This window comes from Piliocolobus tephrosceles, chromosome 5, assembly GCF_002776525.5.
Source record: "Piliocolobus tephrosceles isolate RC106 chromosome 5, ASM277652v3, whole genome shotgun sequence".
Lineage (NCBI taxonomy): Eukaryota > Metazoa > Chordata > Mammalia > Primates > Cercopithecidae > Piliocolobus > Piliocolobus tephrosceles.
Window position 1 is genome coordinate 21593000 of NC_045438.1, and position 27908 is coordinate 21620907.

At 35.9% G+C, this 27908-nt stretch overlaps 1 protein-coding gene across 9 annotated transcripts in view; it reads left to right on the forward strand.

Annotated features, from left to right (window-relative positions):
* The window catches only part of PKIB (cAMP-dependent protein kinase inhibitor beta), a 136366-nt gene extending 111217 nt beyond the window's left edge, over positions 1-25149 (forward strand). For 2 of the 9 annotated variants that reach the window (XM_023230640.2, XM_023230644.2), the window contains 2 exons: positions 16732-16908; positions 23900-24666. In XM_023230640.2, the coding sequence (XP_023086408.1) occupies positions 16732-16908; positions 23900-23967 (245 nt within the window). In that variant the 3' untranslated portion in view covers positions 23968-24666. Of the gene's footprint in view, positions 1-11414; positions 11637-16504; positions 16607-16731; positions 16909-23899 lie in introns of those variants that run through there. The other 7 variants (XM_023230645.2, XM_023230638.2, XM_023230646.1 and 4 more) reach the window with 7 other exon arrangements.
* The last annotated feature ends 2759 nt before the right edge of the window (positions 25150-27908 follow it).

Consider the following 27908-nt stretch of genomic DNA (forward strand, 5'->3'; position numbering starts at 1 on the left):
AGGAGAAGAACATTGCCAGGCATGCAGGAGCATGTTGGGGTTGTAACCAGGAATAGTATGAACAACCAGGTGCTGTGGGAGTAATAGTAACAAGAGTTACTATTAGTTACATTAGGTAACCACAGTAAGGCTTGGATTTCTAAGAGTGACATGCTCAGTAAAAGGGTAATATGATAAAACCCTAACCTCCTAGGAAGACAGTAAGGAGACTTGCCAGTCTTCACTTTGACTTGGATGGAAATGGGGGAAAGGCTCTCTTAATACCTTATGAACAAAAACGAAACCTCACATTAAGTGTGCAAATTTGCAACTGTGTAGTCTATGTAATTTGAATAAAAGTCATGCTGAGAACATAAGGCTAATTTTTTTTTTTTTTTTTTTTTTTTTTTTTTTTTTTTTTGAGATGGAGTCTCACTCTGTTGCCTAGGCTGGAGTGCAGTGGCGTGACCTCAGCTCATTGCAACCTCCACCTTCTGGGTTCAAGTGATTCTCCTGCCTCACGCTCCTTGGTGTCTGGCATACAGGCACACAACACCACACCAAGCTAATTCTTATATGTTTAGTAGAGACAAGTTTTCACCATGTTGGTATTGAACTCCTGGCCTCAGGTGATCTGCCCACCTTGGCCTCCCAAAGTGCTGGGATTACAGGCATGAGCCACTGCACCCGGCCTTAAGGAAAATGTTTTTAAACATATGATCTCAGGGCCAGGCTCGGTGGCTCACGCCTGTAATCCCAGCACTTTAGGAGGCCGAGGTGGGCGGATCACGAGGTCAGGAGATCGAGACCATCCTGGCTAACATGGTGAAACCCCGTCTCTGCTAAAAATACAAAAAAATAAATAAATAGCTGGGCGTGGGTGGCAGGTGCCTACAGTCCCAGCGACTTGGGAGGCTGAGACAGGAGAATGGCGTGAACCCAGGAGGCAGAGCTTGCATTGAGCCAAGATCGACCACTGCACTCCAGCCTGGGAGACAGCGAGACTCCGTCTCAAAAAAAAAAAAAAAAAAAATATATATATATATATATATATACACATACATACACACACACACACATACACACGCACACACACACACATATATATATATAAAATCTCAGAACCCCAAACCACAAAACAACCAAAGAAATAAGTTTCCATGAGAAAGATTCAACAAAAACACAGTAAACAATAGGATCAGAGAATAAAGAGTTTAGATATTGGAATTTTTCATAGAGAATTTTTGCACTATTTGAGAAGAATATATTTTGTTTTTAGTACTGTGGCATAATGTATAACTTTTTATAATAACTATATATGATGTAGTATAGGTCTTAACTGTATCATTCATCATACAGTTATATGTTAAAATAGTTAATATTTATATGCCATAACATGAAGCATGATGTCATGTACTTTCTTCTCCATTTTTCATTTGGAATACTTTCTACAATGTGACCCAAAAATGTAAGAACTTGTGACTTGTAACTTTTGTTTAAAGCCATAATCGTGCAATAATGTGCTACAGAAAGATTCAATTGACTTCTCTGATGAAACAAGCTTCATTGTATCAGCTCTACTGTTCGGTGAAATGCGCTTTAAGTAAAAAGATAATATAACATTTTAATGCATTGTGTATAATGTACACATGCATATTGTCTATTTACTGAACACACATTGTATATGATATTGTTATTACTATTTGTGAAAAATTTTATAGCCTTAATATATTTGAAAAGAATAATTGAGGATTTTTTAATTTTTTATTTCTTTGAAACTTACAGAATTTTAATAGGAAAATGCTTATGTCATATGTTAAGCAAACACAGCAGGAAACAGTACAGTATTTTGGAAACTATTTAAAACCCCACAGAAAAAAGACTGGAAGCAAACAGCTGCTCTAGTGTGATAAGACTATTGTTTTTATTTCAATTATTAAAACATTCCTTTATTATTTTTACTCTGAGGAAAAAATATGTAAGTATAAATGACTAATAAGATACTGTAATACAATGAACTAGACTTGAAAAATAAGTAATAAGATACTGTACTAGACTTGAAAAATAAGTAATAGGATACCGTAATATAATGAACTAAACTTGAAAAGGAGCAAAGTAGATTGCCTAGAAATAAAAATATCATAATTGGAAATAAAAACTGTGTAGATTATGCGGCTGATTAGGCACAGCTGAAGAGAGAATAGTGCACTATATACACTTATGATGCAATTCTCTGAAGAATCTAATACACTTATGATGCAGTTGCTATTCTTATGTAGAACGTTTTGCTGTTTTTACGTATTATGTGTATATATACGTATATATATGTAAAAGCTCTATGTAAGAATGGCAAAAATGCTCTCTCTCTATAAAAAACACTATATATGTATATGTATGTGTGTATATATATTTTATTTATATATGGGGGGGGAGAGAGAGAGAGAAATTGGTTCATGCAATTATGAAGGCTGAGAAGTCCTAAGACTTTGGCAAGCTGGAGACTCAGAAGATCTAATGATATGGTTCCAGTTTGTGTTCAAGTCTGATAACCGGGAGACCCACTGTTGTCAGTTCCAGTCCAAGTCTGAGTTTAAGGCAAAAGATTGAAGGCTGAAGACAGCTTGAAGACAGTCAGGCGGAGAAAGCAAATTCTCCTTCTCTCTATCTTTTTATTCCATTCAGGACTTCAATGCATGGGATGTGACCCACCCATATTGAGAATGACAATGTGTTTTATGCAGCCCAGTGATTCAGATGTTAATTTTATCTGGAAACTCCCTCACAGACACACCCCGAGAAATGGTTAACCAAGTATCTGAGCACTTTGTAGCCCAGTCAAGTTGTCATATAAAATTAACCATCACAATTAGCAAACTTCTTAACAGCAAAAATAGAATAATGTGGAATAATATTGTTAGGTGCTTTCATCCTAAAATAGTATATTTGTAAGAATGAGGATAAAAATAGATCTTTTCAGGCATCAAAAAACCATAGTTCCCAAAAGAATTTCAAAGGCTAAATTCCAGGGGAAAAGGTGAATTATCTCAGAGGAATTAGAACATGAAAAAAACAATGTTGTGGAAATATAATGGTATTATGGATATACATAGAATACCAATTCTTAAATACTTAGATATATGCTAAGGTATTTAGATATGCAGTGTCATGTTATTGGCAGCTTGCTTTCAGTTGCTGAAATAAAAACTGTGTGTTTGTGTGTGTGTGTGTATGTATGTTTAGAGAGATTAAATATAGCAAAGTGTTGATCGTTGAATCAGGTAGGGAGGCTCATGCTTCAAATCCCAATACTTTTGGAGGCCGAGGAGGGAAGATCACTTGAGGCCAGAAGTTTAAGACCAACCTTCAACTCTACAAAGAGTTTAAAAATTAGGCAAGTGTGGTGCTGCCTACCTGTAGTTCTAACTATTCGACAGGCAGACAGGACACTGCTTTTAGCTCAGACGATTGAGGCTGCAGTGAGTTGTGATCATGTCACTGCACTCCAGTCTGGGAAACAGAAGGAGACCCTGTCTAAAAATAAAACCTACCAGAAAAACACTATAGCTGAAAGCCATCTATTTAATAATCCTTAGAATTTTTGTCACAAATTATTGTAAACAAAGATCTGTTGTTTCCATGATCAAAAATTTCTCCACCAATATCTAATTTTGTGGTGCTTTTGTGAGTCCTCCAAGATCATCATGGTTCAATGACCACATTAATAATCAAAGCCGTTTTCAGAAATCAATGGACGATAAGTGTATTTGTCTATTTCTAGAGTGTCTATTTTGTTTTTTGTTCTATTTGTCTACCCCTGAGGAATACCACACAGAAGTAATCAGTAAGACTTTGTGAGCCATCAAGTCTGATAGTGTAAGTTCTTTACCTTTCCCTTTCTTTTTGAAATAAGAAGCTATTCTTGGTCTGTTGCATTTTCATATAAATTTTTGGAATCGGCTTATTACTCCTATTATGGTAGATTTGATTTAAAAACTTCACCTTTTAATATGCTTTAATGGTTCTTCTTGACATCAGTCTCTATCTTCAGAAAGTGCATCTTTTTTTTTTTTTTTTTTGAGACAGAGTCTCACTCTGTGGCCACATTGGAGTGCAGTGGTGCAATTTCGACTCACTGCAACGTCCAACTCCCTGGTTCAAGCGATTCTCCTGCCTCAGCCTCCCAAGTAGCTGGGATTACAGGCACGTGCCACTACGTTCCAACTAATTTTTTGTATTTTTAGTAGAGATGGGGTTTCACCATGTTGGCCAGGATGGTCTTGATCTCCTGACCTGATTATCCACCTGCCTTGGCCTCCCAAAGTGCTGGGATTACAGGCATGAGCCACCGCGCCTGGCCAGAAAGTGCATCTCATACACACCTTTACTACATGATTTAGAAGTTTTCATGATTCCTTGGTGCTTACAGGATATGTTCACATATTATTCATGGCGTTCATTTTCTTTGCAACTGTGTTATGACTATGCTCCAACTCATTTTTCCAACCTCATGTGGGCATAACACTCCACGACAGTGAAATGTTTCCTCTTCTCTTATTTGGGACTTGCTTTTTACATTCCCCTCTTTTAGCTTACAGATAACTTCTCTGGCTTAGTAAGCCTTTCATTCCCTTTCTACCTGTGTGGATTTCTCCCAATTTTAAGGCTCTGTATCTGTTCTACAGCCTTTGTGAAGTATTCCTTAATCACCCCCAAACTCAATAACCATTTATCTTTTACATTTCTACAGTATTTTTATTTATAACACTTATTTGAATATATCATATATTTACTTCTATTTTTACTTTTCCTTTAATATGCACATATTCTATCTGTACAATGAGTTCACAACCCTTTCAGGGTGGGGACCATATATTAAGCATCGTTGTGTGTCCCCACTGTTTTATCACAATGTTTAGTTTTATTTGCCATTGTTTTCCCAGAGTCTTGCACTGAGCGGAGGATATAGTAGATGCTTAACAATAATTGATTGGATGAAGATTGAGACTGTGCTCAATAAATGTTTGCTGAGGTGTAATTGAAGGAGAAAATAATGAGTTGTCAGATGAAATAGGTTTCAATCTTGTCTCTGTTACTTGCTAGCTAGGTTTAGTCAAACTATTTTATTTCTATCCTCAGTTTCCTCACCCTTTAAATGAAGATAGTAGTGACTAACCCCCGGTATAGAGTCACATGAACAAATTGTCATTAAAGTGCTTTAAAACAACACATGCTTAACACATGTGTATGCCTTTTTCATATTATAAAAATATTCATTATAGAAAATTTGGAAAAAAGTAAAATTCAAAGAAGAAAATAGAAATCATTTATAATACCATACACAAAGGGAATAACTATTATAATTTTAGTATATATCCCTTAAAATGTTTTTCTGTGCATGTATTTTTTTTTTTTTTTTTTTTTTTTTGAGACAGAGTCTCGCTCTGTCGCCCAGGCTGGAGTGCAGTGGCCAGATCTCAGCTCACTGCAAGCTCCGCTTCCTGGATTCACGCCATTCTCCTGCCTCAGCCTCCCGAGTAGCTGGGACTACAGGCACCCGCCACCTCGCCCGGCCAGGTTTTGTATTTTTTTTAGTAGAGACGGGGTTTCACCGTTTTGGCCAGGATGGTCTCGATCTCCTGACCTCGTGATCCGCCTGTCTCGGCCTCCCAAAGTGCTGGGATTACAGGCTTGAGCCACCGCGCCCGGCCTCTGTGCATGTATTTTAAAACTGATATATGCATAGTGGTTTTAAAGTTTTGAAAATTTATGTTTTTAAATATTTTAAATATTTTCGTGGCCTCATTTTTCTATTTAACTTATATAGTACTAAAGGACTATCATAACATAATTTTGTACAAAAAGTTTTTATAAAAGTTAAATGTGTCAATTTAAATAGTGTTGCTTCTATTAACTTAATTGCAGGTTAATATAAACATGCATAATTTGATGAAAAAATATTTCCATGAGATGATTTTTCCTTCTAAAGTTATTTGCCCTTTGATTGGGATTTGTTTTCCTCTATGACCCAGAAAAATTCTCAAAACTACTCTTAATTTTTGTTACTGTAGTTTTTATTGGATTTTTTGCTTGTTGCAACATTATAATGATTTCTTCTGTAAAGTACAAAGAGAACTTAGAAAACAAATCAGAGCTTGAAAAGCTTAATCATTTTTCTCCTTTTTTAGTCGGAAAAAAAAGTGAATATTACATTCATTTAAATAGGGACTAAGAGACATCCTAAGAATTTTTCTTTAAATTGATGAAATAGAAGAAAAAGACACTACTGAAACTGTGGGTGCATTTAAAAAAGCATTATACCTATCTATTTTATACCCATTTTATTTATCCAATTAAAGAAAAATTTATGAATAATTTCAGTACTCAGCCATGTTCCTTGCTTTTTGGCTATGCATATTTTACACTGTTGGTATATACTCTGTAATGTTAACATTCAAGAAAGTTTTATTTTTTCAAAACCATCATTAGAAATTTTGAATTATGTTGATATGAGAAATATTGCATTTTTAACATATAATAAAATGACATCAAATAAATATCATCCAGCTTCAAGCTAAATGGTGTGTAAAATATGTTGTGATATTCTTGTGTATGTGCTGCTGAAAAAATTCTGGGAGGATATACACCAGAATTACAACAGCACTGTGACTGGATAGCAGGATGGCAATCTCTTTTTCTTTCTTTATGTCTTTCGGAATTGTCCTTTTCCCAACAACAAGCATATATTAATGTCATATGCAAAAAGAAAAAATTTCATGTTGAAAAGAAAAGTGGAAAGATAATTACTTTATTTATTGAGTGCCTGCTGAATAAGCATCAGGTATGGCTTTTGGTCCTATGAATACATCAATGAAACAACCTACACAAACAAAAGCTCTGCTTTGTGGAACTTACCTTCTAGTGAAGGGAGACACACAATCAGCAACAACTGCAATCGTAAGTACATGAGAATACATTTTCAAAGCTAGTAAGTGCTAAGAGAAAGTAAGAGGAATCAGAAGCTGGAGGGAGGAGATGCAATTTTAAACAAGGTGGTTAAAGCAAGCCCCACTGAGAAAGCAGGACTCTCTCAATATTATCTTTTGTGACCCTTTTTCCTCTGCCATATTATCTCATTTTCATATTACTCAGATTAAGAATGCTTTTTTAGGCATCATGAAGAAATCAGGAATTTCAATTCCATTTTAACCGCTGGAGAGAATATTTAAACATGGTTTGTTTTTGAAAGTACGTGAGAATTTCACCTTTAGGGAGAAATCTTCCTATGGGCAGTGTAGTGCAGATATGATTTTCTGTGACTGGTGACTTGTATGGTTCCGATGTTGCAGAAACGTAGACAAATTTGAGGGTGTGTTGGGAAGCAGATTGTAAATGATTTTTTGAATGCCTTTTTAAACAATATCAACTTTCTGGAAATGTCCCAAATGTCTCAGAGTTAATCTCTCTCTCTCTGTCTTTTTTTTTTTTTGACATGGAATCTTGCTCTGTTGCCCAGGCTGGAGTGTAGTGGCATTATCTTGGGTCACTACAACCTCCTCCTCCCAGGTTCAAGTGATTCTCCTGCCTCAGCTTCCTGAGTAACTGGGATTACAGGCATGCGTCATCACACCCGGCTAATTTTTGTATTTTAAGTAGATACTGGGTTTCATGTTGGCCAGGCTGGTCTCAAACTCCTGACCTCAGGTGATCCACCTGCCACAGCCTTCCAAAACCCTGAGATTACAGACATGAGCCATCACACCCAGCTGCATTAATCTCTTTCTGTCTACAGTCCAACATCAGAGGCTGTCTCTAGAGCCACGTCAACACTGTTGCTTAAAAGAATAATTGACATTCATAATGATACTCTTTCATATTGCCTATATATTTATATGACTGATATCTAAATAGATTCCATTTGTTAGTTGTTAACTAAGCACATTTATAGCATTACTTCATTTGCATTCAGAGTAGTAAAATAGGTAATATAAATCCTACTTTTTAAAAATGTAGAATGCTAATCAACAAAGAAGTTAGATGTCTTTCTAGAAGTTGAAAGTCCAGGATTCAACTTCAGGAGTGTCCAGGATTCAACTTCAGAAGACCAAACTTCCCATTGCTCCATATAGACTGTGTAACAAACAAGAGGACTAAACCAGGGCAGTCACTTTGAGAGTGTGTTAATGCAGTTCAGTAGTGCTTAAAGCTCTGCTTTGAAGTCGTCATTTAAAATAGTTTTCTTTTGAATATGTGCAAATCCAAATTATCTAAAGAGATTTTGAAAAGTAGCTGAAGTCATTCTTCGTACAAAGAGATGGGTGATCAAGTGGGAGATTTTTTTTAAAATTAATAACAGTTTACTATAAAATATGTTATATTTTAAATAGAACATGCTACCACTATTTGATGTATGAGTATAAAATGAGTTGCAATGATGGAGTCACGAAAACAGATTCAGAAGTGGAATAAATATGTGGCTACTTGAAGTAATTGCTTTGATAGATGACATACATTTCCATCTATAAATTTTGGTGTGTTAGTAAAAATAGTTCTATTATTTGGTATCACACTGCATTTTCCCTTTGAAAGGCAAGTAAGTATATGTTAATTATAAATGCTTCCTGAAATGAAAGCTTAAAATTTAAAGTGTCCATGAGTATAACCATCAGATGTCCTAGGTGAGGGTGGTGCTGTACGAGTTTTTGCAGCAACGACTGCTCTGCCTCTACCAATCCATGTTTACTGCTCACATCTAAAAGCCATTGTATTTGTCATTACTCTACAGCCTGACTCCTATCTATTTTGATGTTAACAAAACAAAAACTATTTTAATACTGAATAACCGAACTTTCAGTCTTATTTTATTCTTTATTTACTTTTGGTCTTTATTATGAATATTAAAAATGAAAAGGACCTTCATTTTCAGCTCATGATCAATGGGTATCAGCTATTAATTCAACATTGATTTATTGAGTGTATTAAGCAGCTATGTTCCAGTCCCTCTACTAGGTAGAGGGATACAAAGCCATTTCTATTGTGAACACATTGGTAAGAATTAACTTCCCCTCTGTTCTTCCTACTGATGTCATAAACAGTCATCTGACATTTTAAAACCACATATTTCATTGAAAACGGAACTGACTTTTTAGGCCTTGCATGTAAACCCCCGACACAGACTGGCTGCATTCCCTCCTTATAGGGAAGAGTACAAGCAGACTACAAGAACTTCAAAATCACATTGTACAAGAGAACTTCAAAATCACATTATTTTCCCACTATGGCAAATTCAGTGCTGGGGATTTTGTGTACTTGGAGCATATTTGTACCCCCTTTGAAATCTAAGAATGCTTTGTGTACAAGAGTAGTCGGAAAAGCAACTAAATGAGAAATGGGTGGTCTGAGGGCAGCCTTTCTCTGGAATTTGCTTACTTACTTTCTGGGGTTCCATTAAACGCTATGTTCCCTGTGAAGCCTGGCTTCATTTTCTGTTCTGGAATGAAGCACTGCCTGCCTTGCTCATGTGGTAAAGGTACCTTGCACGCAGCTTTCACAGACTGCCAGTTAAGGCATGGGAAGACCTTATTGTGCCAGATTCCACAGTGTCTAGCGTGGGGCTTTGCAGAGTTGGTAAATGCTTTTTGAATTGAATCCTAACTTCTTTAAGCAGGCTCTAGTACCTTTATAAGATAAGAACCAACAATATTGGAGTTACTGGTTAGGAAGAATAATGTGAAACAAACGAAAGTGAAGGAGTATAGGTAGGGTTTGAGGTAAGCTCGGAAACAAAGAATGAGAAAGATTTCTTCAAATCCATGCTAAATCCTCTCAATTCTGAACACTCTGAAGCTAGAAATAAAAGCCAAACTATTTAAAATGTAGGCAGGAGGGATGCTTTGCTATGGTTATAACCACTTAGACTTATACTCCTCTAAAGGAGAAGTGAAAATATCACTCTTTATTCTGGATACCATCCACTATACATAGCACACACACACACACACACACACACACACACACACACAGGGACACACACACCCCACTCAAGCTAATGTATTAAAAAGGAAACTTGTTTAATTTTTAGAAAGACTTTTTGGTATACAGTGAATTTTCATTTTTATTTTTGTCCCTGTAGATAGCTGGGTTTGTTTTTGTTTTTTTGTTATGGAAAGCAGCAGGAGGAATCATAGTAATGGAAGAAAGAGTACCGTCTAAACTTAGGAAAGACTTTGACACAAATTAGCTATGTTATGTTGATACATCACTGAAGTGTCTGGATCTAGAAGTTTGAACTATATTGTCTTTTCAAATGTAATATCCTGCAATCATGGGAGAAATTTATTAGTCCTTTTGGGAAGCTGCAAGTGATTGGGAGAAGCCCAACTAACTCCCTGCAAACCTTTATGGAGGGTACATGTTGAATAAGTCTTTTTAGCATGAAACTAAAAATAATTAGATGACCAGTTAAATCTGACTCTCCCAAACACAGACACATACTCAAGGGGGCTACATAGTTTATTGCAGTTAATCTTTTATATCATTAACAACATTCATGTATATTAGTGTTGTAAGTGGCCCTTTGTTAGTATAAGAAGTAACATTGTGCTGGAAAGGTATTCAGCTTTGTGCATTAGTTTATGTGGAAAATTATGAAAAAATTAATTAGACTTTGCATTTTGAATTTTATATGTTTAAGCTGTCAAAAATTCTCTATGGTAAACTTCCATGTGCCTACCAATGTATATTGAATGATCTGTCTGCAATTAACAAGCAAGAACGTAAGCATTAAAAAATGTGCGTGTCAACAAACAAAAGATAGAGTTCCCTTTGATTTACGCTAGAGGCACAGAAATACCATCTTTGGAAAAATTTCAAAAACAAGAAGGTTTCTAAGCTAAAAAAAATTATACGGGTCTACATTTCATGTAAGTTCTGTTTAGCTTAAAATGATCTTGATACTTAAGTGAATAGGAGATGTGTAAAGCATTTACATGTTAGGAGTGGGTAATTTTACTTTATTTCCAAATAATAGGATTTGAGGTCAAGAAAGATAACTGGAAAGATCAAACTGTGTCTCATGTCACCAGACTATGGGTTCCTGTCTGTAACTTGTGGGCCAAGAGCAAGGCTTTGCACTTGATAATTTAGTAGGAGCTCAAGAGATGACTGGATGAATAAATAATGATCTGTTTTTGTTGGCACATAAAGAAGTAATTCTAGTTCTTTCACCTTGCTTGGAAGAGGTTCATATGTTTCAAAACAGAAAATTATATGAAATTAATGATTTGTAGGCAGAGAACTGAAAACATCTAGCATAAGGTATTAGGATACTGAGAGCTGGAGAGAGGCAGATAAGGCATTTGGTTATCAGGGGAGACCAGAGTCCAGTCTGTCCACTTGTCAGTCTCTCCTTCTCTCTCAGTCTTTGGCCAGGAAAAGCACAGACATTTTTTCCAAAATGCATGTTTTTACTTCTTTGTTATTCTGTGTTTTTTCAGAAAGTCTGACTCACACCTCCAGGGAACTAATTTAGTGGGCAAGAAGTTTATTTGAAGTCTTAGGTATAAAATGAGCAATGGTTTCACTGTGGAAGATAGAATGAGTGATATGTATCCGGAGATGAGAAAAGAAGGTATCTACCATTTTGCAATCTTGGCCTTCAAGTAAGGAAGCTTCAGAAAATAATGTGTGTGAATTAAGAAAATGGACCTGTTGTGGGGAGGAAAGAGTTTGCAAAAACTTCTATTTGTTTATAATTATGCTTCTAACATACTAACATCCTCTTTTTCTTAGCAGGCTCTTTGGGGCCCACTGGGTTCTGACTGGTGATTTTTTAATATGACTTTAATGCTCCATTTATCTTGAACATCTTTTCCTCTTGAGTTGTGCTGGTGTTGCATTTTCAGTATTTCAGAGACTGTAAAGATGCTGACATGTGTGTGTGTGTAATATATATATATATATATAATTGTGTAATAGTCTTTTGTCAGTCTGAAAATTGTATATTTTCAATAGAGATAGAAGTGTGTCTCAGGCAATGTAAATCGCATTACCTTGCTGTGGGACTGCAAGGACTTTTGTGAAATCTCCAAATGTCTAAATGGTTCCAGCTTCTGTAAGCAGCCACAGTTGACAAAGCAGCACTCATCTAGAGTCCTTTGTTAATCCTATAGAAGAGAAAGAGGAAGAGTTGCTAGTGAGTCAGCTGCCTTGGTTAGCAAACATAACATAATTATGCCCAGAAAATTAAAAGAACCTCAAGTTAATCTGTCATTTTTCTCTGTAGTATTTCCTCATCTTTGTGTGGGCTATATATTTTAAATGTCACAAGGCATTTGAAGAGAGCAATCGTCTCTTTTCTATATGTGTATCACCCCTTTTTAAAAAATCAAGCTTATGCAATCAGTGTTGTATAGAAAACTAACAACAGACAAATGAGAGATGGCTATTGGGGAAAGAAGAAGCTTTCTCTTAAGGATATGCTATTATTTGGTTAAATTTTCAAAATGTTACTTTTAGAGCATTTCTGTGCTAGAGTGTCTATTTATTCATAATTTTTCTAGGTGGATGTTTCAATTCTTTTAAATTACAAGGGTATCATTATGCTCATTAGTACAAGTCAAAATATGTAAAGAGGTAGAGAAAAAAAGGTTAATATTTTCCTTGTTCTACCTTCCATTCCCAACTAGAATTTTTATTATTTGTATAAAGATGAGATTCCATTGTATTCATAATATTCTCTCCTTTTCCCCCACACTATAAATATTAATTTTTAAACTTGCTTTATTTCAGTGTGTTATTGGATCTAGTACATTCTTTAAAATTGTAGTATAACATTCCATAACATAATTACATAGTTTATTCATATTTTTTTTCTTGATGGGCTTTCAGATTATCTCCAGCAGTACAATAAATCTCTTTGCTTTGGAGTTTAAAGAGCCCAACTAAGAGTCATCTTGAGGATTCAAATATTCCTGCCACCAATTTCTAGGCCATTGACACATTTGGTCAGGAAGATAGCTTTTCTCTGTAGAATGTGCCATCTTCCCACATCGCTGTGAGGCTGGGTGGGGTTAGCTATTTGGTTTACCTGTGGTGGAGCATGACATCTTGGTCAGTCAGTATCAGTGGCAGACTCTGAAAGGAAGATGGTTCCAAATGTGAGTTTGCCACATCCAAGTACAGCCCCGAAGTAAAACAATTTTGTTACTTAGCCTCCCTATATGGCCAGTTCTGTTTTCGATCTTAAAATAGTAGTTAATGAATACAACTTTAGTGAACTTTTAGATAGTTTTGTGATTATTTTATTTTCCAGCATCAATCTACAAAGAAGAACTAATTAGAAAGCCTATGTCTGAAATAATAATATAAAGGCAAAAGCAAAAACTTCCAAAATAGCAGCGAGCTAGCAGCAAAATTATCTTGAAATAAACATGAAACCCAGAATTTCTTTTTCATGCTGATCACCCACTCCAAGGGCCACTTTTTAGAAGATTCTTTTTTAGCAACAGACATTGGGGTTCACTTCAGGGTGGAGGGTGGGAGGAGGGAGAGCTGCAGAAAAGATAACTATTGGGTATTTGGCTTAATACCTGGGTGATGAAATAATCTGTACAACAAATCCCCATGACGCAAATTTACCTGTGTAACAAACTTTCATATGTACCCTTGAACCTAAAATAAAAGTTAAGTAAATTATTATTATTGTTTTTTGAGACAAAGTCTCGCTCCATCACCCAGACTGGAATGCAGTGGTGCAATCTTGGCTCATTTCAGCCTCCGCCTACTGGGTTTAAAAGATTCTCCTGCCTTAGCCTCCTGAGTAGCTGGGATCACAGGTGTGAGCCACCGTGCCCGACTATTTTTTTTATTTTTTATTTTTTAGTAGAGACAGTGTTTCACCATGTTGGCCAGGCTGGTCTCAAAGTTCTGGTCTCATGATCTACTCACCTTGGCCTTCCAAAGTGCTGGGATTACAGGCATAAGCCACCATGCCGAGCCAAAAAAATTATTTAAAAAAAAGAATTTCTCTTTCAATATACAAATTTCAACTCAATATTCATTTTAAATGTCCCATCTTGCTGAAGAAGTTTACCCATTTTATTTTATATAAAATATATGCATTTATTTAAATATTTAAGATCACATATCTTAACATTTTAAAAACTATTATTATATTTAATTTTAAGGTTTTAGACTATCAGGCAAGTAAGAATTCAGTTATTCATGGAGCTGTTCCTTTAAGACCAGCAGCGTTAACTTCTTTGCAGTTACACAGGAAGAGATACTTGCAGTCATAGTGGTTTCTGATGTGATGTGAATTGGTGGAGGACAGAGTGGAGGCCAGCAAATGGGATCTACTTCCAAACTAGCCACTTCTCACAAGCTGTTGAGAAGAGATCTGACCAAAATTAATGTATCGTGGGAGAGCTCACAAGATAACCAAACATTCAAACTAGAGAGGAACACTGTGAAAAGACAGGGAACCAATTATATGCATCAGTTGTGTGTGTGTGTGTGTGTGTATATATATATATATATATATATGTGCAGAGAGAGAGAGATTATTTCATCGTCCAGGTATTTATATATATATATGTGTGTGTGTGTGTGTGTGTGTACTTTAACAAACTTTTAGATAAATATATATGTATACACACAGATACATTTCCCCCCCTATTTTCTCTATATAAAAATAATAAAGGCAGAATATAAAGTAGCTTTATATGGCTATCTATGTGCATTATGGGGATTCAAAGAGATAATTTTGTGATAATCCATATCGTGTTGCTTTCAGAGTGAACCGCAACTGGGTTTGCAAGCCTGAGTGCTGGCTTAGCAGCTGTGCAACTTTAAATGAGTCGCTTAACCTCTCTGACCCCCAGTTTCCGCATCCACGAAACGAGGGTCATACTTCAGTACCTCATGGGATTATTGGGAGGTTTAAATAATATAATATAAAAATGTTCACATAGTATTGAGTAAAAATGCTGGTTTTCCTCTTAGAAAATGCTAGAGGTCTTCCCAAGAGGAAAATACTTCTTGTCAGGATGAAAGGGGATACACAGGAAGGTGGTAGAATAAAGAACATTTAGTGAGATATGAACAATGATACCAACAATCAAACATATGCCTTATAGTTACAAAGAGTTTATTTATTCTTTATGTCATCAGTGCTTCACAAGCATCCTGTGAATCCATCGGCTAATTGCTATGCCCATTATATAGGGGAGGAACTGTGACTCAGAGAAATTAAATGGATTGAACAGTATCACCTTACAAGTCTATAATGGAGCATATTCTTTTTGACCAATAGTCTATTGCTCTTTACAGTACTCTAAGCTATCTATACATTCTCCACAGTTGCCAAATATCAAGCAGTTAAAAGTCTAATGGATTCCAAAATTGTATCTCAAAACATAGTTCTGTTTTCAAATTTCCCATGATTCCTGGAAAGACAATAATATCTATGGAATTAATAGAATGACTCTTTTCTGGGCAATTCCAAACTGTTCCTGGACTCCTAAGGACCATGCTAAGCTCAATTTGCATTTCTTGGATTCTATGAACCAAAGATGTTGTGTTTCTATTGTCAAATGCACCATGTTTTGTGACTGTGTCATTTAGTTTTTAGCATTTCCTGAATTGAAGTTACTCCCTCCAACTACCATGAAAAGTTGGATTTGTTCTGTGTAGCCCAAGGTTTACATATTTCTGCCCCTTTTAGGTGTCACAAATGAGCATCTCCATCCCTCCGTGCATTCTATATTAGGGTATCATAGTGCATTCTATGTTAGGGTATCTATCTTTGCATGCATATATTTTCTCTCCCTTTTGAGAGTGCAAGTTCCCTAAAGATGGAAAGTATGCCATACGTCTGTACTCTCAGGCCTAGCTGAGAGTCTAGCATTAAATAGCTTTTCAATAAAATGTTTGCTGCTGCTGCTGCTTTCAAGATGCTCTTCAGAGTTGACTTCTCAGGAGAGATTCATTAGAAAACATCATAAAAAGGTCAGTTTTAGAGTAAGCAGTAACTGTTACCTTCCTCCCTCTATAGTGAATGATCTCTTGAGAATTCTTTCTTCCAGAGAGACAATTGTTGGGGAGACAAAAGGTGCTTAGGAAAGAATTAATAATTACCATGTTGACCTGAAGATAAGAAAAACCTAAACTAGGTCCTACTCTTCCAAACATTAACATGAATTTATCAAAAATTAGGTTTCAGACCAGAACAGATCAAAATATACAGTGCTCTCTAGGGAAAAAGCTTTTGAGATAAAGTCGAATTTCTTATTTCTAAGAAGTAGGAAAAGAGTGTTTTGTTTGGTCCCTACAAATTATAGTTACTTGGTTTCAGCCTGAACAACCACCACAAGCAAATACTGGCAGGCCGAGTCTCTACAGGAGTGGTCAAAAAAGTCAGTTTTCATTTCCTTCCAAGCCCTAGTTTGGCTGATCCATCCATAGAAAAGCAGAACAAAAGGCAAGGGATTACTGCACCCTTAAGCATCCAAGTGGCTCATTCGGCTCAGGGGTTATTTTTAGCAATCTGGCTCACACTAAGGACTTCCTGCTCTATTCAGCAAATGTGCAAATGGACGCTGCAGGACCGTAACAGTAGACATTGATGAAGGTTGTGATCAATGATTAGACTCTCAAGCCTGTTGTGTTTTTGATCTAGCCATGCCTTTCAACCACCGTGGTGAACATTTAGTTCTGAATAGGCTCATCTTCTTCATATGCACATTCTATTTGTAGATGTTGCTATGAAGACAGATTCATCAAAAATGACTGATGTGGAGTCTGGGGTCGCCAATTTTGCATCTTCAGCAAGGGCAGGCCGCCGGAATGCCTTACCAGACATCCAGAGTTCAGCTGCCACAGACGGAACCTCAGATTTACCCCTCAAACTGGAGGCTCTCTCCGTGAAGGAAGGTAATACTCAAAATCCTCTTACAATTAACAGCACTTGTCCTTTCTTAACCAGTCCTTTTCTCTGGACAGCCTTTCTTTTACCTAGTTAAAAGTGCTCAGTTTCCTTATTTGTTTACTTAAACCTCTCAGCTTTTGTTTAAGGCTTAGTGGATGTTCAGTCTTTTCCAAAGTAGAATATTTCATCTTTTTGTCTCATGCTGCGTATGTAGAAACTGAAGTTTTATTTATTCATTGCATGTGTATAGTTATAGTCATGCACAAAGCTAGTAATTGGGAATACAAAGGTGAACAAATATGATCTTTCTGTCAATGAGCTTTCAATTTTGTTGAGATGTATTCATAAATAAAGTAACTTTTCTTCTGCCATCCATTGACAAATCACTTTAGAAGCTCCTGCTTCACTGTAGTGTGCCACAAGCCCTTTAATTCTCAAATCTAGGAAGAAGTTTACTATCAAGTAGGGATGAGATTCTTTCAAGAGAATTTTTGGAGAAAAGGTGATCATTCTTGACATTAAGAGAAAGGTAGAGCTGTCACCCCATGAAGGGAAATCTTAGGTCTCTCTCTCCATTGTTTACATACAGTTTATATGGCTTCCAGAATTTAGTCTCCTGAAACGAATATAAGGATACTTTCAATAAAGTGTTAAAAGGTGCCTTTCATTTAAAAACCCTTTTGGAGATTTAAAACAAAACAAAACAAAACCCTGAACCAAAGTTAAAAACTACACTCAGAGAGATTAAGGATCATTTTTGTTCCAAGTCATTAGCAAAATACTCACCTTTTGTGCCCCATTTTAGACTCTCAGGTGGACTCTAGTGTATGTTTGGGAATTTATTCTTGGTGACAACAAAGCAAGTGAGAACCAGAAGCCGCTCACATCTAGCCCATTCCTGGGAACCCAAGAAGAAGGCTCTTGGTTCTTTGCTTCAGGAGGTTATTTACTACCTGGTAAAGTTTCAAATGTTCCTGGTTCATTGTCTATGAAATGGTTATATCCTTGTAGGCCAGGAGCTGTGACCAGATCCTGCAGTTCCATGATTACCTCATCTTTTTCCAAAGGCCACTATTTCTTATATGCGACACTATAGGTGAGAATTAAAAAGCATACACTTCAACGTAAAATATAATAAGAAGAATGAAAAGATGGAAAAGATAAGGGAAGAAAGAAATAAACATATGTGTAATGTTTTTGGCCTTTTGAGTTTGAAAATGTAATATGACCATAGGAACATGATGTTGCTGTTGGAGTCCATTCTAAACTAGTGAGGTAGAGAAGGCAATTACTTGTTAGTGTAAAAACCCTAATTAAATTTTATACACCTTCAACACACACAAAACCTTAATGTAACTGACATTACTTAATCAAGCAAAAGAGAACAAATACACTATGGGAGAGTCAGCAGTGTTCTGCATTTGATTTTGGTCACTAGAGAGACTAGGATCTGAAAGAATATGTTACTGTTTTTATATTTTTCTTCATATCATTTTGAAATAAAGTCAAAGGCATCAGTTAAGAGATTGAAAATGGTAAAAATGAATTCACAAATAACACCAGATGCTAAAGATTACGCAAAAGGATGAAGGAATGTTGTAAAGTGAAGTAGGCCAGGCACAGAAAGGCAAATACCACCTGATCTTATTCATGGAATCTGAAAGAGACAAACAGCTAGAATCAGAGAGTAGAATGGTAGCTACCAAGAAAATTAGGAAGATGATGGTCAAAATACATAAAATTACAATTAGGAGAAATAAGTTCAGGGGATCTATTGTAGCAAAACGGTGACTATAGTTAATAACAATGTATTACATACTTGAAGATTGCCAAGTGAGTAGATTTTGAGTGTTCCCACCACACATACACACACACACGTAAGTATGTGAGGTAATGAATATGTTAATTAGCTGGATTTAGTCACTCTACAATGTATACATCTATCAAAACATCATGTTGCACAACAGCATAAATATATATAATTTTTATTTGTCAATGAAAAATTAAAGAGTAGAAAAAAATACACAAAAGGATATAGGCTTACATAGGTGGATGACATAGATAATATTTTATTAACAAAGTTACAAGTAAGCAGTTTGAAGGCTTATTTTTTTCTCATTAGCTAAGCATAGATATTATTATGAATTTTAAAATGAGTGGTTTCCAATTGATAATGAAAACTGAAAGCGGGAGTCTTTCTCAAACGTTATGGTTTCAATAATTTATTCACTTAAACATACAAATTATGAGGTAAGGAAGATCTGCAGATTTCCCTCAGGTCTATCCTCTTTTGTTTATATTTTTAATTTTTTTTAATAAATATGCATAAGTGGCAGGAAATCTAGGATTTCCAGTGTCCTGCATGCTGTATGAAATTAACCTGAGGTTTGCCTAGTTCATAATCCGTCTTAATCTATCCCTTATAAATTGATAACCATGATAAAAAGGTCAATGATATTTGATGACATATGAACAAGAGGTGACAGAGGGTGGCATCCTGGGATGGAGAAAGGTCAGTGGATTTGGCATATGTTTTATAGGCAGAATCAATAGGACTTGCTGATGAATTGCATGTGGCAGAGATGAGGAGGAGAATTGGAGGATAACTCCTCGAGCAGCCAGGCAGGTGCCGATGCCATACACTGAGAAGTGTTAGCCTAGAGGATGGGCAATTTTGAGAGTTGGAGGAGTGAAAATTTTTGTGTCTAGGATACCTATGAGACATCTAAATGGACAGTGAAGCAATTTGATATATAGGTCTGGTGGACCAGAGGGGAAAAGATTCAGAGATATACATTTTTGAATATTTGAGTGTATTTTTTTTTTTTTTTTTTTTTAGACGGAGTTTCACTCTTGTCTCCCAGGCTGGAGTGCAATGGCGTCATCTCAGCTCACTGAAACCTCTGCCTCCCGGTTTCAAGTGATTCTCCTGTCTCAGCCTTCTGAGTAGCTGGGATTACAGACACCCATCACCACACACTGCTAATATTTGTATTTTTAGTAGAGATGGGGTTTCACCATGTTGGGCAGGCTGGTCTCAAACTCCTGACTTCAGGTGATCTACCCGCCTTGGTCTCCCAAAGTACTGGGGTTACAGGCATGAGTCACTGCGCCTGGCCTTGAGTGTATATTTTCGAAATTTATTTTATATGATTGAGGAGAAAATAGTACAAAGGAAATTCTCCCATACCTCACAAGCCACACAAGTAGATTACCTTTACAGTACAAATGGAAACACAGAATATGAGAAAGAGGGAGTCTTAGAAGGCCTCCACTCTTTTGATATATAGATGTTACCATAACTAACCCCAAACAGGTTAAGTGACTTGTCCAAGCTCACAAAAATTAAGTGATAATAGAATTTCTGGTTCCAAAGCCTTCGTCTTTCCCATTATACCAACTTTTCTCTATAAATGCTTCATGGAAATTCTTTTGGGTATTAATGTGTCACCCAGATAAAAAGGGTGCTGTGGTCAAATAAGTTTGGAATTGCTGGTTTCAACATAATTGGCTTTTTATACTTCTCGGAATGTTTCCTTTTTAGACAAGGACTTCTCAGAGCCTTTTTTACAGAGACTTTAAAGTAATAGTGTGTCTACACCCTTCTAAAAATAGAACATACAGCATTTTATTCTCTCATTTATTTGACCATCTCTAAAGAAGCATCTTGCAGAATTATTGTTCTGTGAAGCACTCTAAAAATGTGACAAGAAGTAGAAAAGACAGTTGATACAAAGAAGAGCAGAACACAAGGATGGAAATAGAAAATGCAAAAAAAAGACTATTATAATCTGATTTATGTTAAACATATATTAATGAAAAGCCTAATTTAGTAAACAGTTAAAGTGGTTTATTACCTAAAATATATATAATAAGAATCTGAATGTAATATTTATATTAAGTAACGTGTTACTGCATATATATATATGAGAGATGTTTTTCCAAACTAGGCTTCTAGAGAACAGAATCAAGCCAGATAATCTAGAACTCAACATTTTCTTACTTTCTCAAGAGTTCTTATTATGATTTAAAAAGTGAGATAAATAACTGTTCAAAAAAGCTTATTAACATTTGAAATGACAGTAACAGGCTTGAAAGGGAAGTTTGATGTTGCACTCTCAGAGAAATTATGTTGAAAAAATATATTGAAAATATATTCAATTACATTGAAAGCACTTGACATGTGCAGAAGCTTGAAGAATAACAATGTTAACTAGGAAGTTTATAATATATGAAAAATAATTTTCCTTTCATTAACATCGCAATACAAAAAGTTTTCATTAACATCACAATTCAAAGTTGACAGCAATCATAACCTCTTGAGCAGATTATTGTTTCTTTTTATCTACAATCATCTTTCAATGTATTTCTAAACACTTTCACATTACAAAGCAAAAAATGAGACTATAAGAGGTATTTGAAATCATGTTTTATATTTTAGTTAATAATTCTGAGCAAGATACTAGTTCTTTGTATTTCATACTGTTATAGAGTACCATTTTCCACCAAGCTTATTTTTCTAAGGGATTTCTTTCAATACACACTTATTAAGCACCTGCCATGTTAATTAGAAGGCAACCAATTATGATTGCTAGGGTACAAATTCTCCCTTGATCTCAATTCTCCTCGAACTACTGTCCTAGTTCTCCATTTCTGTTTTATAACAAAACTTCTTGACAGAGTTATCTGCTTCTGTGGCTCCAAATCTTCTACGTCCCATTCTCTCTCTCACCCTAATAAGATTTTCACCTCACGACATCACCCCACTGCTATTTCAAGATCACAAATGACATTGTCTCTGCTAATATCAGTGGTTCATTCTTAGCCCTCCTCTTGCATGATCTCTTAGTCATAGATGATTGTCACTCTTTCCTGTAACGTTTCTCTTCCCTTAGCTTTCTGGACACTCCACTCATCTGGTTTTCTTCCTGCTTCCCTGGCTGCTCCTCCTCCAGCTTTTCTTTCCTCATCTCCCCTAACTCTTAATAAATTGGAGGTTATCAAAATTCGGTCTTTGGACATCATCTCTATCAACACTCTCTCACTTGTGATGTAATCTGATCTCATTGGGATAATGATCGTGCTTTTGATGACTTACAAATTTGTATCTCCAACCTGGAGCTCTCCTGAACTGCACACTCATATACCAATTGCCTAATTGGCATCTCTGCTTGGATATCTAATGGGAATCTCAAACTTAATGGATATAAAAGCGAACTCCAGATAGTCTCCCGACAATAGCTCTTTCTGCATTTTCCCATCTCTGAGTGGCAATTCATACTTCCAGTTAACAAAATTATTGCCAGAAATATTGGAATCATCCTTACCTCCCTTCTTTTTCTTGTATTCTCCATCCCATCTATCAATGAATACTGTCAGCTCTACTTTCAAAATTGATCCATAAATCTGCCATTTTTCACTCATAAGATCTAGTTTTTTTTTTGGTACCTCTATGACTCCATTTTCCATTCTAATTTTCTCTACCATTGTCCCATTTGCAAATCCTTCCTGCGTATTATTGTCTTTGGCCTTGCTTTTCTCTGTGCTTGGAATGCTCTTCTCCCTGCTAACTATATAGAATTCTTCTTCAGCTTTTCAGGCCTTTACTCAAATGTCCCCTTCTCAGTGAGGCATACCCAGCTAACTCTGTCTAGAATTGCATCCTGCAGGCCCCAAGACTTCTTGAAAATTTCTATTTTCTACTCCTGCTTTAATGTCTTCATTAGTCCTTTTTACTTCTGATTGACCACAAATTTTATTTATTTTGTTTATTGTCCATATTTCTCATCAGATTTTCCCTGAGAGCCAGGATTTATGTTTTGTTCATTGCCTTGTATGTAGTACACGCTTAATAAATATTTAATGAATTAAAGTTGAAGAACTGAATAGAGTCCATCAGATTTCAAAGATGCCATTGATGACTTGGTAGGAGCAGTTTTGTAGGAGTAGTAGACCTAAATAGTTTTACTTAAAAATGGAGACAACAAAAGAGGGATACTTCTTAAAGGATGAAAGAGAAGATAGGATGTGGAAGACTTACAGTTGAAAGAGGGTCTTTTTTAGTTTAAAGATGGTAGTGAATTGAGAGAACGAAGAAGCCGGGAGAAAGGAAAAGTCAGATACAATGAAGAGCAGCAGATGATTATTAGAGTCAACCTCTTGATGAAGCAAAAATGGATAGGATGCGGGATCATGAAGGTATTAGACTGCATAGCAGGAGTAACACCAGGAGCCAGCTCCAAAATTATGCAACCAGGGTGGTTGCATAGGGCTGCTTGATTAGACGAGACTTGCACTTGGTTTAATGTTCTATTGTTGCTGTCTTGAAATTTTTCATTATTTCTGAACAAGGGTACTGCATTTTCATTTTGCACTGGACACCAACAAATTACATAGCCAGTGCTGACGAGTGCATCTTCCATTGTAAAAAGAGGGAAGGCAGAAAGAATAAGCACAGATGACGGAGAGTTTTAGACATTTAATGGCAGGAAGTTGAGGGAGCTCCTGTCTGATAGCTTTGATTTTTTTTTTTTTCCTATGAAGTAGAAAGTGAGGTTATCTCCTAAGAAAGAGCAAAGAGAGTAGAAAGTGTGAAGAAGCTGGGGAGAGTACAATCCTGCATAGGGAAATGGCTAAGGACATGGACCACGGAGTCAGTTGACCCAAGCTCAAGTTGTGACTGTCACTCACTAGTCTCTGACTTTGGACAAGTCGCTTAACTTGCTTGTGTTTCATTTTAGTAATCTGTAAATGGAGGCTCTGAGAATACTCTAGAAGACTGCCTGGCACTTAATAACTCTGTAGAATAGGAGAAAGTTGATCAGGAGAAGGTAGATTCCCAAACCTACTCATATCTCTCTTCTTTGTATAATTGCCATATCTGAATTGAGGGCAAAATATGGACAGTGGACAAAGGAAAAACCAATGGTTTTATTCCAATATAATATAAAATAAATTTCAATATATTCCACATATGAATGGAATTTTTTTTTTCAGATGCAAAAGAGAAAGATGAAGAAACAACACAAGACCAATTGGAAAAGCCTCAAAATGAAGAAAAATGAAGGCTCATAATCTATCAAGAGTGCTGAATTTCTGCATGTTGAAAGACTTTGTGGTTCTGTTTTCATGAGACGTTTAATCTGGTGGTAACTGTGGTAACATTGCAGCCCTAAGCAGCATGTGTATATTAGATAATTGTGTTGTGATGCTACTCACTTTGATTGCAATGATGATGTCCAATCTAAGCTATTAAAAGGCAGGTTACTTCCAAATCACACTGAAGGAAAAGGTTAAAAATAATACATGATCACAGAAATGCATTCCATTGTCTGTAAGCCCAACAATATTCACTGTTCTGTTTTGGATTTACTTAGCCTAATGTATTTTTAATTCAATTTTTATGGTGATGAGCAAATCATTTCTTGGTAAATGTAAATCAAACACCATTGATTTAAAACTTCATGGAATTTGTAGAAAATTATGGACTTTTTGTTTTTTGGTGAGAAAGAACAATAGTCAAAATCACATGGATAGTGTTTGTTTTTAGCCAAAAATGCCCCAGATTTTTTCCCAAACCTCAAAAATGATTTGGAAAAATTGTAAAAGTTTGATAACAGAAACATCTTTAGGATATTTTTGCCTGACATATTTTGCTTCTAGTATGTGCCTACTGTGATTTTTTTCATGTGGAAAATGCAAAATTTGTAACAAAATGGTTATATGGAACATGCCTATTAAATGAGTTTTACTATCTTCCTTAACTTTGGTATGTGTATGTGTGTGTGCGTGTTTTACTTTAACATGAATTATACAAAATACTAGTGGTTTTACACTCTCTTATTCTTAGGGCTTTTGTGTATGTCTGATTTGTTTTTAAATACCTTCCTCAGGAATGCAGAGGAGGAATTTTTATATATTTTTAAAGTAGCTAACATAGCAGTAGGCACTTAAGCATTTAGTCAATGATGCTGGTAGAAACAGTAAAATACATCCTTTAAACATATATATCTAAACATATATTTTAAAAGGAGCAAAAATAAAACCAAAGTGTTAGTAAATTCTGATTTATTAGACATTGTAGAAAAATAATAGAATTCTGAAGTTTTAAAAATGTCAGTGATTAATTTATTTTCATTTTTAGAAATATATGCATGCAGTTATATTTTATTTGATTGTTGACTTAGGCCACATCTGTATACAGTAACCGAATAAACTCTTTTGCTGCTAAAGAGATTTGTTACTGACACAAGTCTCTTTCATTTTATCTTCAGAAGTAGGCTGGGTAAAAAATGGTGACACATTTTAAAGAATGAAGTTAATAGTTTTTGCAATATAAATCACCTCTGACTTACTATTTTATTGGCAGAGCTTACTTTTATATCTTATATACACCAAAGGGGTAGATCTCAAAGAACCTGATTGCTTTAAGTTTTTAAATATAGTTTTTTCCTTATTAAATAATCAAAAGTAATATTTTAATTGTAGCACTAATTTAATATTCAGTAACATTTATCACAGCCATTAAAATTATATTTCTAAATGTTATTTAATGACATGAGGTTATATAATCAGATAAAGAGGAGTTAGAGTGGAACAGTGGTTTTCAGCATGTGTGGGGAAGCAATTTTGACCTCTAGAGGGCATTTGGTAATGTCTGGAGACTTTTTGGCTGCCACAACTGGAGGTGGAAAGCAACGGAGAAAAGGTGCTACTGTAATGTAGTAGGCAGAGGCCAGGGACACCGTTACACTGCTAAGCATCTTACTGTCCTGTAGGCAGCCCTGACAGCAAGGATTACCCGGCCACGTGTGTCAACAATGCTGACACTCTGGAGTAGAGTTAAACTGTTAAGCATGTGAATTTTAAATTCAGATTATCTGGGTTTGAATTCTAGCTCTGCTACTCAGTAGTTGCGTTATCCTGGGCAACTTACATCATGTCTCTAAGTCTGTTTTATCCTCTGTGGAATAGTTTTAATAATAGTGCATACTTTATAGGGTGGGTGGAGGCAGTAAATGAGATAGTATATGCAAAACAATTGAATAATGCCTGGCAAAGAATAATTATTCAATAAATATTAGCTATCATCATCATCATTGTCAAATTTATTCAAGATGCTCTTGCCAATACTACGGTAGTGGAGGTGGTAGGAAGCTCAATTTGTTTATTTGTCTGCCTTCTGCCTTTCTTTGTGACTCCACAAACTCTGTGATATCCCCAGTGCTTGGTGCTGGGAGAAAACAGGATGGTAGAAATAGACAATTCATGGTAATTACCACATGAATGCCAATTCCATCATGCTAATGGGTGACTGACAGGCCATGAGTATTACCATTTAACAATGAGTCTACTCACTAGTGTTTTATGACAGTTACTGCAAAAAAAGAATCTTGAGTCAGTATTTAAATGAGTAATTTGTTCCATGAAAATGTAGAAGAAATAAAGTGACATCGTTCTTGGGTCATAGTTTTCTACAGTGTTTTTCTCATTTAGAAAACCAAAAGTAAAGCCGTGTCCCTCATTATTGCTACTAGTTACATGTATTCTTACTGATACATATTCTAAATCACTTGTTCACTATAATGCACACACAAATAATCCACTATTTTGTATTACCCAAGGTATCAGGCTTGTTAACTGAGAATATGTGCCAACAAAAATGGTTTATTTTTACTGAGGAGTCCAGACAAAGGAGAATGAGAGGTCAGTAGCAGTTTAAAGACAACACTGAATTTGCCTTCCAACTTTTTAAAAAATCAAGCTATTTTGAGGAACCTATGGTAGTTTGTCATAGCAAGTAGACACTTTTACCAGAGCTATTTATTTGGGACTCATTAAAGAAAGTCTCCTTGCCCATTTTGCCATTGTCTTTGTACAAGGCACTTGCTTTAGTCAATAGCTATAAAGTCTAAATTAACACTGTCAGATAATCAGGCTAAAAGGTGACAATAAAGCTAGAAAGCAGCTGTCTGAAAACTTAACTCTGTATAAAGGAGAGAGAACAAAAAGAATCTATTTTGTGTCATGTACCCAGAGATATTTTGTGATCTGGGAAGAAAAGATTTGAACCTTCTTAAAACGTTAGTGAGTATAAGGAGAGGTGCCCTACTTAGAAAATAAACTACTAGTTTTCCTCAGGTGACTTGACAACTTGGGCAGATGTTTGGCAAGGGACCAGGGGGATAGAGAGGAGCAAGAGGAAAATGAAAATTCTGGTGTTCTATGCCACTGTAGAATGACTATAGTTAATAATAATATATAAGTTAAAATAGCTAGAAGGGGCTGGGCACAGTGGCTCACACCTGTAATCCCAGTACTTTGGGAGAGCAAGGTGGGTGGATCACTCGAAGTCAGGAGTTCAAGACCAGCCTGGCCAACATGGTGAAACCCTGTCTCTACTGAAAATACAAAAATTAGCTGGGTGTAAAAAAAAAATTAACTTGGTGTGGTGGTAGGTGCTGTTGTCCTAGCTACTCAGGAGGCTAAGGCAGGAGAATCACTTGAATCCAGGAGACAGAGCTTGCAGTGGGCCGAGATTGTGCCACTGCACTCCAGCCTGGGCAATAGAGCAAGACTCTGTCTCAGAAAACAAAAACAAAAACAAAATAAAATAAAATAGCTAGAAGGAGAATGTTGAGCATTCTCAACACAAAGAAATGACAAATGCTTGAGATGATGCATATGCAAATTACCATGATCTGATCACTCTAAATTGTATGTATCAAAACATCACTATGTACCCCATGAGTATGTATAATTATTATTTGTTAATTAAAAAGTAAAATTTAAAAAAGATGTAACCAAAGCTCGCTAATCTGTTACCCTTTCTGTGGAGCCTGAACCCTAAAGTTCAAAGTACAGATCTGTCATTTCCTCTTATGATTTTGTTTATTTTATTCCTTGTGCTTCCATTTCTTCAATGTGTAAAATGATAAATTATTATGAGGATTAAGTGAGTGAATATTGCTAATTGATTAAGGGCAGTGCCTGGCATACTAGCAAA